The 12,434-nt window shown below is 34.3% G+C and overlaps 1 protein-coding gene across 2 annotated transcripts; it reads right to left on the reverse strand.

Annotated features, from left to right (window-relative positions):
• Positions 1-1,037: 1,037 nt before the first annotated feature.
• Positions 1,038-8,381, reverse strand: nqo1 (NAD(P)H dehydrogenase, quinone 1). Of its 2 annotated transcripts, XM_026268231.1 has the most exons (7): positions 8,249-8,381; positions 4,416-4,560; positions 3,413-3,580; positions 3,105-3,235; positions 2,902-3,015; positions 2,674-2,775; positions 1,251-1,559 (listed from the first exon to the last, which is right to left on the reverse strand). In XM_026268231.1, exons 2-7 carry the CDS (start codon positions 4,417-4,419, stop codon positions 1,251-1,253), a joined length of 828 nt encoding a protein of 275 aa, XP_026124016.1. In that variant the 5' UTR covers positions 4,420-4,560; positions 8,249-8,381. The 2 variants fall into 2 exon arrangements, with proteins under 2 accessions (XP_026124015.1, XP_026124016.1); XM_026268230.1 differs by lacking the exon at positions 4,416-4,560 and having other exon boundaries at positions 1,038-1,559; positions 8,249-8,368.
• Positions 8,382-12,434: the final 4,053 nt, after the last annotated feature.

Below are 12,434 nucleotides of genomic sequence, written 5' to 3' on the forward strand. Positions count from 1 at the left end.
ATAAATCTTTCTCCGAGTATTTTAAAATCCCTAATTCACGAGATCAGTACATCCTTTATTAAGCCGCTTTGTCGATCCCAACAGCGTCATTCACATAGAGGGCAGCGTCACATATTTCAGCCCATAGTACTTCAAGCGTTAATGAGTAGCAAATGATGAAATAGTCGCATTGATTAGTTTTATGTCACTGATAAGCTAACATCACATCTAAACATGCACCCAAATCCAAATGTAATAAAATGTATTTATGTGTGATTAATGTGCAAATTGTGAGCAATGTCTTAACTACTAGGGATTGTTACGTAGGGCTATACAGGCATCTAGTGGCAATACAATGATATTACAGCTAAATTGTGCAAAATGTCTTAACAGTCAATTTACAAATAATATATAATGCATTCAGATTTGTGGAACTCACAATGTGCTGAACTCCACAAATTAGTGTTGTTACTATGACAACCAATATGAATGTGACAAATATCATATATATATATATAAACATAAATATATATATATAAATCTGGGGAAATCAATAGGGATTTCATCTAGGGCATCAAATTGGCTAGGTATGGCCCTAGATTTCATTATGGATTGCAAATAAAACGCAAAGAATTGCAGAGATGTTAAAAAGATAATGAATGTATTGTTTAAAATTACAGCATAAACATATGTAACCATTTCTGCCCTAGAAACACAGTTCAATCTATATATTGACACTATCAGAGACTAAATAAAAACGCTTGTAAGCACTTCGAAAGCTTATGAACTTAATATATTTATTTTATTTAATATGCATACGTGCATCTTATGTACACTGTTCAGACTAATGGTTAAAATGTACCTTAATTTTAATAGTTGACTCTAGCATGACTGCATGAATCTAGTGTGTTTTTGTTGTTCACTTACTTACCTTATCAGTTGCTACTTCAATTACTTAAAAATAATGCATTTATTTATACAAAGGATAAATAATTATAATAATAATAATAATGATAAAAAAATACATTGAGATGAACAAGGGAAGACATACAAAAAAGTAGTAGTGTTATATATTTATTTTTTTGCATTTTGATTAGAATTAAAATCGTACATGAACATGAGTAAAACATGAGTATGAGTATGAGTTGAACTCTTATATAAAACTTCCACTTCTGCAAAATAGTATCATTAAAGAATTTGATTCCTAACTTAATTCTGCTAAAAATTCCTAGGATGAAATTCTTGAATGATATCTTGTGTGACTGGATCATTTAGCTTTGCTTAGCTGTGGTCTGGTTGTCTGGAGGAAGAGGTTTGCCTAAATGTTGGGCTGTGGTAATGCCATAGGGCTCAGAGGCATACTTCTCTTTCACCTCTGGCCGAAGGCTAAACCCTCCTTGGAAAGTAAGGTCAAAGTATTCGGTCGGAGCAAATGAAAGAGGTTTTTCGGCAAAAACACCATTCAGCCTTTCACTCCATGCCTCTAACATGGCACTTCTGCCTTCTGGAGGTGTGTGTGCTGGACACCAGAAGATCTGAGGTGCGAGGACCTGAAACCCGCAAAAGCGCAGCACTCCATTCTGTAATAAAAAAACAATCTGTTTATAATCTTCATTTCAACTGGTGTAAGATTTTTTATTTAACATGTTAAAAATTGTATGCCATATCATAGCCATTTGCCATGTCGTTAACAGCCTCTTAGTAAAGTACATTAGGTGCATCCCAATTCGTGTATTTACGCAATGTTTTATGCTATATTGTAGTATAAAAAAGTGCAGTTTAAATACATAGATGATGCACTTAATTAACCAAGAAAACAAAGTGCGGAATGTTGGACACAACATGGACTCAAGCTTTCAAACTCCGATGCTGAATGACAAAATAACATTATACAATTCATAGACTATACAGTTAAGTATATGTGTAGTGCTTAAGTACATGTATAAGTGTATAGTGCATCCTTTGGATGCAACTATTGTGACTGACTCACACAATCCATGCAGTGCTACTCGTACTGTTAAAAAGATTTAGAGATGTTTAAACACAATCTTTGGCTACTCCTTCTAAATTGCAAGACAAACTCAGAATCGCAAGATAGTAATGCAGAATTGTGAGATATCAACCCACTACTGAGAGAAAAGTCCCAATTACCTTTTTTTATTTTTTTTATTCCATTGCAGAAAAAAAAATTAAATACACTGTGTAAAATCAAATTTCTCAGAAAATGAGAAATCTAAGATGTAAATTCATAACTGCAAAAAAGAAGTTAATATCTTGCAGTTCTGACTTTTTCTCCAGACTTTCCTAAACCATTCCTGTCTTCCATTCCATTTTTGCATTAAGAAATACAGACTCTCCCATCCAAGTCACGTAGCAACAGCCAATGACACATGTCACTCAAACAACTCTGTTCCACGTCCATATTTCCTATTTATTTTCCTAATATGTAATTTCTTAACATTTACATACAAAGTTGAATCCAAATCAAAAGTAAAAATAAAGTTCTCAGGTCTAAAGCCTAAAATAGGTGATAACCCACATTCCCTATGGATTTCATCTGGAATTTAACTCTGATCACTTAATCCAGCATGATTCCAAGTTCACAACGAGCTGTTTTTGCAGCTTAATTTGAATAACTAGCTCCTCTTTATTTAAAAAGATAAAACAAAAATCAGTTTCGTATTTTTATCTCACCTGTAAAGGCCAGAGGAGAACATTGATGTCTCCATTGACACCATCGGGTGTAAACATGGACTTCATTCCCCCAGTGGTGAATGAAAGTATGGCCTTCTTATCCTGGTGTGAATAGTGAATGACATTTTAACTAAATCTGATCACCATTAGAATTATAAAAACAGACTCTTTCCTTGTAATTTGCAATGTAAAGCAAACAAAACAAGCTTTGACTCCAAAGATTCAGACCTTGAAAACTCCATTGTCATACATCTTCTGCAGGGTGAAGGCAAATCCTTGAGTTAAGACTCTGTCTATCCAGCCTTTAATGATGGCAGGTACACTAAACCAGTAGAGAGGGAACTGTAAATATAACCCAAATCACATTATTTTCTGAGATCAAGTAACATGTAAACTCATTTTTTAACTGTGCAGCATTGGGAAACTATTACCTGAAAGATAACCAGCTCTGCCTGCTCCAACTTCTGCTGTTCTTCAGCAATGTCATCACTTAAACGACCATCTTGCCATGCAACCATCATCTCATTATTGTATATAAAGTGCTCAGGATTCTTCAGATCACCTGCAATATTTACAGTAAAACAGTGGTCCCGTGTTCACTAATAATTGCAACTGTAGAGCATTTTTTAAGAACCTATACCATAGTAGCATTTTAATGTAAGTGCACTTCGTATTTTCCTTATGCAGTACAAGTGTACAACTGTGAAGTATTTAAGCAGTGAATTCAGCGAATTCCTACCCTTTATATCCTCTTCAGTTGCTGAGGCTTTGAATTTCATAGCATATAGATCCGAGACTAGGACTTTATAGCCTTGCTTTGTCAGAGCCTGAACAGCTACATCCCGTGCAGCAGCGTTGAATGAGACGGGACTCTGGTGGGCATAAACAATCAGTGCTGTCTTCTGTGCTGTTTACATATGTACATAAGGGGAAAGAGAAAGAGTTCATTGGTATTTGAGATCATTTACCCACAGGACGGTTTGTGGCACTTTAACCAATAGTTTTCCTGTAACTATAACAACAATAACAGGTATACTGTAGGCTCTAGGCTGTTGAAAAAATAAGAGCTGACTAATTTCCCTTTTCCTTTATCAACTCCTGGTTTTTATTGACTAGCCAGATTACACAAAATTTGATGACAATGCACAGGTTTTGAAACTAAATCTATACACATATTATTTTCTAGTAGTAGTTTTAAGTACAAAGTAAAAATACTTATAGCCATACTCATTATTATCCTAGTGCACAATATAAGCTGTGTATTATATCATTCCAAACAGTCAAAGAATGCTAAGAATTCTGCAAAGCAGTAGCAACTGGAGACTTGCCTTTGATTGTATTAGCATTACTTGGAATTGCCTTGTAGTTGAGATTATTACTTGAGGAAAGCAATTTCTTCAAAGGGTGAGCACTGACCTAGTTACTATGTCTGCTGAAAATAACTTAATTTGTTTTGTGGAACGTAAAGGAAGATATTTTGAGAATTTTCTGTTGTTGTTTAGTTTTAGTTTTGTTTTTTGGTCAATAAAATGGAAGTCAAAAGTCACCAAAATTAAATGGATACCAATATTCTTTAAAAGGTCTTCCTTTACTGCAGAATAAAGTCATACAGGTTTCGTTGAATAAATGACAGAAATGTTATTTTTGTGTGAACTATCACTATAAACCATCACTATACAAAATGCTATAATCAATTCTTTACAATAAAACACTAACCGGCTAATTAAGTATACATTTCTCACCCATTTCTGTTGCCTGCAGTCTCTAAGTGTGCACCAGTACAGAGGAGAGAAGCCTTTAGCTTTACAATGAGCTGCTTTTATAAGGTTGCACCAGCCCTCGCGTGCGAAGCAGTTTCTCAGGTTTCAGTCTCTGTTATCGTATAACCTGTAAGTGGGTGGGACGATTGACTGGTCATTCTAGATACATTCATGAAGAAAGATATTTTGAACAGACATCTTGGTGACAATCTAGTTGCACGGCATGCATTGTGTATTAAAAGAAAGCAATAACACTGGTACTTTACATCAGGGCGTCAACCATTTGCACTCTCTCACCGTATACTAATTTATGAGATATGGCTTGACCAAATTAAATAATACTCTTAGCAGTGCTACATAAACTATGATAACACTTTATAATAACCTTCATTAATATATTATTAACAAACATTATATAATGCATAGCAGATCAAAAATCTACAAATGGTAAGATAAATTATACAGTGATTAAAAGCTTTTTAGTGATTTTAAGCATTTCACAAACAAAATGTTTGAGTTTCAGTTGATTAAAACAAATTCAAGAATGTTCCATTAGGAGCTTTCAAATCTATTAGCATATTCCTGCAAGGAGTAAAAATAAGACACTTAAATTATTATTATTATTAGAATTGCAACACTAAAAACACCAAAACTGGTTTGTCAAAGAGGTTGGTATGTTTTCTGAGCAAGGGAATTGAAAATCAGGTAGAGCAGGAAAGAAGCCAGAGGCCCAGAGTGATGTAAGTGGCCAGTATGTTTGTGTTGCACTGGCTCAGACAACCTGTAATTGAACCTCGGGTGTAAATGCAACTGAACCCAGTCCCAAAGGGGGACAATAAGTGTCATATGACCCAGAGGATCATCGCTCGGTGTCTCTAAAGTTCCGTTGTCATGACTATCTCTTTAGCTACCTGTATACAATTTTTTTTTTTAAATGAGTTCCTCCTAGAATTGTTTTTTATGTTTGTCTCACTTGACTGTTAATGCCACAGCCACACCACTATAAAGTCAATATTTAATGAAACACACCCTAGCATAGCCATTTCTGGTCAGGTGAAAAGGTGCGAGTCTTAACATTCCTCTATGGACACCTTGGCAATTGTATCGGCATTGGCTAGTAAATGTTTTCGTTTACTCACCAGATCGATATATATATATATATTAGGGGCGGGACTCGATTAAAAAAATTAATCTAATTAATTAGAGGCTTTGTAATTAATTAATCGAAATTAATCGCATTTTAATCGCATATAAATATTTGACCTGAGAACAGTGAGAAGTTATTTATTTTCACATTGATTTATAGTATACCATTGAATAATGACTGAACACATAAGCTTAAGCAACAAAATATTGTTTATTTTTGTTCAACCAAGTCTAGCAGACCAGTGCAATTTTTGCCATTAAGTGTAGCAATAGCATATTTTGAAACAATTTAGAAATAGTACATTTCAGAAATTCAGGAAGCTTATAGGTCTTGAAACCTTTTGTAAAGTGTTTTTTTTTTAAGTAAAACACAATACTGTCAATTACATTCAGAACATTGGAAACACTGACTATTAGAAAACATCTCTCTGTTGCTTCAGAGGCCATAACATACTAAGTCCAACTCTCAACAACCTTGGCCAAAACAATAAAGAGTTCAACATAAATTGTTGCACCAACAAAATAATACATAGTTCAACATAAAGTGTTAACTCCACGCTAGCTGCTATATGTTTTGCGTTGAGGTGATACTTGAGGCTGGATGTGCTGCTGCGGTGATATGCGAAGTGAACGCTAGTTGGTGCTCCAGTATAATCGGTCCCGCCGAAACTCATCCAGTGAGAAACGTTCCGCGGTGCAAGAAAAAAATAAGTTATTAAAAATGCGGGAATTTTTTTTTCTGTAATTAATTAATCTTAGTTAACGCGTTATTTTTTGTGTAATTAATTAATCTCAATTAACGCGTTAAAGTCCCGGCCCTAATATATATATATATATATATATATATATATATATATATATATATATATATATATATATATATACACACACATACAAACACACACACACACACCGTACTGTATAATACTGTATATGTTTTTAAAATGGCAAAGCTTTTTAAATACTTGAAAGTACATACTTAACATCAGTCAGTCAAGCATTACAATATGATATCTGGATAATCAAGTACTATTTAATGATAGAACTTTAGTAATTATGATTCATAACCATGTATGAATGCACAGATATTTTAACTGAATTTAGGACTGGTGAGGTTGTTGTTGTTGTTGTTGTTGTTTTTTGTCATTCATAAAAAATTTTGTCATTTTTTACATGTTTCTGGAAAAAAAAAAAAAAAAAAAAATATATATATATATATATATATATATATATATATATATATATATATATATATATATATATATATATATATATATATATATATAAAGCGGAAAAAATAAATAATAATACTGATGAGAAAATAATAATAATCCGAATTCTACTCATAACAACAGTAAAACATGCACCACGGATGAACGAGCAGCTGGATTCATGAATATTAATCAGATTGTGTCCATTCGCGGGAACTGATTTGCTGAAATCAAAACAGGGATGATAATACGTGAGCACCAGCCAATAAGATTGTCGTTTACGCATTAGTTCCGACCACTACCGGTAAAACCCAGCTATGATTAAAAACTGAAAGAAAGAAAAAATCCAAAGGACTACCGTTATTTTGACAGGAAAATACAACAAAGAACATCGTTTACATGTAACGCGTAAACTTCGCATGATATGTAAGGCTCTCTTTCTCACTTCGTGCATGTGAGAGAAAGCGGCACGAGCGTGCGCCTTCACACTAAAGTTTAAGGTACACCAAATACACAAACACATACCGTGCATGCATTGAGATGAACTGAAAAATATCACAGATAGCATGATGGAGAGTGAAACTCTGAAGCGCTTATTCGGCGAATGAATATATATCTGTGCTAAACTTATACTCAGACTCAAACTCACATACTGGCGAGTAAAATATGATAATTTATTTCACTCTCGCCAGAGTGAAGATTTATGTGAGTGATTTACTCACAATGTAGAGGGTTGCTTTACAACAATCTCATTCTTTACTTGAGAATATGGTGAGTCGACTAACACCAAAAAGCAGGACAACTTCTGAATTTCCTAAATCTTAAACCTAAAGAATAGGCTGTTTAATATTATTACAATTAGATTTTATTATTATTATGATTATTATTGTACATTTATTTGTTTACATTTACAGTTAAACGTTGTTGCTTTATTTAAAAGCACTAGGCGTCATACTTTGACATTAAAGTGGCACCATTATGCAACTGTGGATTGGGGTCAACGAGTGTTTGAGTGGGGGGAAAAACAAATTGCCTAATATATTTATACTTTTTATCTGTAGCCTTTATAGTGTGACATTTAGCAGTTGGTATTGTGTGACATTTACAATTGTTCATAGGTTTCTATTTAAGCAGAATGCACAATACATAACAAACTATTTCTAATAATCACTCGAAATTAAGCATGCCATTTTTAAATACATAAAAAAGGAAAGATGAGAATTGTAGGCTAATCTGGTTTGAACTGAGCATGCGCAAACCCAGTTGTTTACATGAGCCGTAAAGTTACCGCTTTCATAAACACCCAACAGCAAAAATGACAAATGAACTATAACTTTAAGTTAAATATCATTAATATAAATCTGTTAGAAATATAGAAATGTCGATTTTTTGCTCATTTCTCAAACATTGCGAAACAAAATACATGCAACTATTAGTCTTAAAACAATGATCACTTACTTTGCATTTATAAAAAACACCTCGTGTTTAGATTGTTGTGCCGTTGTCTCTGTTGCTAGATTTGTAACTGCAAGGCAGATCACTGCTTGCGGTCGGTGGTCTCCATGCTGATTGGTCTAAATGCGGATGCTGTGACAGTGGGGGGAGACTAGAATAAGCCTAAAGAACAAAGTTCAACGACAACGGTGGCTTTTATACAGTATATGTAAATGTAACCAAAACATAATCTAACTCTGTCATTAAACTTACAAGGAACATGATTAATATAATAATAAAAATAATAATAATAATATAAAAACTACAGTTTACATGTTTATAATGGGCTGTAAAATTTTGGATAAAACACAGAAGTGCACTCATCAGAGTGCTGCAAACATGATGTAGTTTTTTATTTTATTTGTAATTTTTTGTTTGTTTGTAAATACTGGTAAAAAAATGTATAGCATGAATGCACTGTAAGTCATTTTGGATAAAAGCGTAGGCTAAATGCATAAAGGTAAATGTTTATTTGTTTTAATTTGATTCAATTTTTTTAAGCCAACCAGGGGTCCGTTCTTCGTACGTCGCTTATTACATCCGAGATCAAATGACACATCCAAGATGATATCATCGTGCTAATCATGATCCGGCTAATTGAGTTCTTCGAACACACCTGTTGTGTATGATTAGTATCGCTGGATTGAGTTATCTGAGATAATTGCGCGTTCATGTGTTTGCTTAAAAGGGGATATGTATCGATACTCGAAACCATGATCAGCAGTGCAGCGATTGGCTGGTGGCAAGAAGGCAATGTAATGACGTCATATAATTTAAAACGACACCTGACGAAAAACTTGACAAATTTCTGGACTTTTATAAGGAAACAGCCAAGCAAACAAAACTACATAAATGTTATAATAGATACATGAAACAGATAATAGATACATGTTTTTATTTTATTAGAATTTTTTTCATGATTCCCAATTATTTAGATTTGCAATTTATAATAGTTGTGCAGTCTTTACATTTTTATTTCAATGTAGAAATTATCTATTCATTTCATTTTAGATTTGTTACGTGACAGCATTAATGAAAGTTTCTTAAAGGGACACTAAGCAGGAATTACTCCCATCTAGTGGGGAAATTGTATTTTGCATTCAAACTAAATTTGCTCGCCAGCGCCTCGCTTTTTCAAATGCGCGTTGCATCTACGGTAGGCGATATGTACCAAAAAGCTTTGACAGGATGTCTTCTAATAGCACTTCGTCGAGTTTTCCTTCAGGTGAACAGGTGTGTTATTTCAAACAAACTGCAACATGACAACTAACAAACTAATGTTACAGTATGAATTACTGACTGTGGAAAACATGAAATATTGTAATTAGTAGTTATGTCTAATTTATTCGTTATATTTTCTGAATTATATGCATTGTTAGATATAAAAAAAATATTATAATATAGACTGTAACACTGACTTACCTGTCGAGAAGAAAACTGGCCACTTCAGCGTCTCTTTTGAAATCTTTATCAAGCATTAGCTCTTTCCACCTAGAAAAAGCTTCCCCGACATTAACTCTTGTTTTCTGTAATCTATGGTCACGTTTCCTTTTACGTTCTATTTTTTACTGTTTTGGCGACGATGTTTTCTTCTCCTGTGGCGCGGCATATGTATGGTCCATAATAAGAATGCAATCCAGACTTTTAAACTTGCCGGTGCAGTTTCAAGCGCCTCTCACTGCTCTGCACCTGCGTTTCTGGCTCTGTCCGAAAACGCGCTGTGGAAACGCGTTGGCTTAGTACTTTTTGTCCCTCTCTGCTATTATAGTTTTGCAAGATGGCGGAACTACATGGAAGCCTCCGTCGACCTACCCGTCCCATGTATATAAAGATAATAAATTCTTCATTTACAAGGATTAGTTTAAACATTGGCATAGGTATTTGTACACCATTGAGGGCATATTTATGAATAAAAATATTGATTTTAGATAATAAAATACCTAAAAAGTTACTTATTGTCCCTTTAAGGGTCAATATCATGTTATCTGCATCTCCTGCGCTCCATCAAGCCACTCTTATAATAGCAGTCATCACTCAAAATAATGCGCGGCTCTGTTATCTGTATAGCATGTGTGTAAGACACTAATACAATTATGAAGTAATAATTTTATGACAAATAAATATTTCAGCGAGTAAAACTGACTGTCTATAGTAGGCTGTTATGGACTACACAGCATTTTTATATTATTTTTAATTAATTTTTTTAAATTATTATTATTTTAAATTATTGTCGCTGGATCAGTACAATACTCTTGTAATAAAGTAGCGGTGGTAGCAGACATATTTTGAGTATCAGTTCTGGTTGAAAAGAAAAGAATGAAATAAGCTACTCCCGAGCAGGTTTAAGTTTACGGACCTGTTTCTATGACAGCAGCTCTGGGATGAGCTTCGAAGAACCAATTGATCCAAGATTATGCCAAATCATCAACAATCAAATCCAGCTAACTGAGTTAGCGACGTACGAAGAATGGGCCCCAGGAAGTTAGCATAAATTTAACATAGGGTATTTGTGATGCCCTTTCATTTTCATTAGATATTATCAGTTTGCTTGCAATACTGTTAGGATTACAGTGGATGAATGATGCCAAACCAGAGCACTCATCTGTTGAGACCAAAGCCCATCATTAATTATTTTAATACTTTGTCATTCAGACAGCAGACAAACTATTTTGGATGCAAGAAACATTTAATAGAATATAAATGATGGAGCTTACAGTATATTTTTGTGGATAGGTCATAGAAAATGAAACAGCAGATCAAGCTGACGCCAGGTGGAAGCATGCTCCCTCAAAAGAATTACTGTGCCCTTCCCCTCCCCTCTCTGCTGAACATAATCAAAATCAAAAGTGAAGGCAAAAAGCCAGTATGTGCATGTGATAACATGCTTTTGTTGTTGTCAGAGATTGCACACTTCCATTCCACTGTATTGCATTCCATTCTGTTGTAGATAATAGACACTCTGGTCCATTCACCAGTGGTAATGCACCAGTTCATTCAGTGACAACTGACAATAAATCCTAAAGAAGAAGAAGAAGAAGAAGAAGAAAAAGAAGAAGAAGGTGATTAGATTCATTGATTAGATTGTGAGCTGTTGCCTTGAGGTTGAGTATTTGGCAGCATTTCACTTCTTTTTCCGGTATGCATCATAACCTAGTCAAAATAAGTGGTTTACTGGTTTAGGTTTCCTGAGCAACTCTCGTGAAAGATGAGTCACAACTAATCAGATAAGAGAGACAAGACTGCTTCAAACATACACATCTGTGCTAGTAATACATACAGTGCAGTCATAATGTTGTGAATTACAGTAAATAAATGTTTAGCTAACATGGGGTATTGTGAAAAAATGAACCACACTTGCCACGCTGAGCTTGTAGTTACATGAATGATCACTTCTCCATATAATCAGCACATGCTAGGTTTCAGAATCCAATTGCTTAGGGTGCTTGTGAAATTACTGATGGAACTCTAGCCTTACAGCACACCTATTTGGACAAATCATATTGATATTTATCACTAAGCATTTTTGAGTAAGAGTTACTATATATATTATTGTCTACTTACTTCCACCAGGTCATTTAGGCATTCAACCACCTGTCTCAGACTCAGACCACTTCTGTTTTTAAATCTCACTCTCTGCCTTCATGCTCACCACTACTGACTCCTCCTCCTCATTTTGCTGCAACCTCCTCTTTCTCTGTCTGACAGATTTTCCACTACTCTTCTCAGTGAAAAGACACTCTGGGTCTGTTTACACTTGGTCACTCCATGCATTTTGTCAGATTTAATAGCTATCTGATTTGTTAAAATGGTTCCGTGTCCACCTGGCCATATAAATTTGTCTCTGCAAAATGGATGTAAATCAGATTTTTCATGTCCCATGCTTGTATTCAAATTTAACAGAGTTCACTTCAACAAAAGCAACAGATATGCACTGTATTTTATTCTTTAAAAGTGTAGTGGGTAGTGTGGTTATTTATTTGCGGCGGTTGATTTAAAACTGTACATTTTCCTAATGTGGGTCTTTCCCGTTTCATGTGGCTGATAATAACACTTGATTAATGTTTGATTAGGTTGGTTGATTTTTTATGTGCCATAAACAGTGCGGTTTTGTTTTAAGCGGGTGTTCTTTTTGTTTCAATGTTTCAAATTT

This window comes from Carassius auratus, chromosome 7 (genome assembly GCF_003368295.1).
Source record: "Carassius auratus strain Wakin chromosome 7, ASM336829v1, whole genome shotgun sequence".
NCBI classification, from domain to species: Eukaryota; Metazoa; Chordata; class Actinopteri; order Cypriniformes; family Cyprinidae; genus Carassius; species Carassius auratus.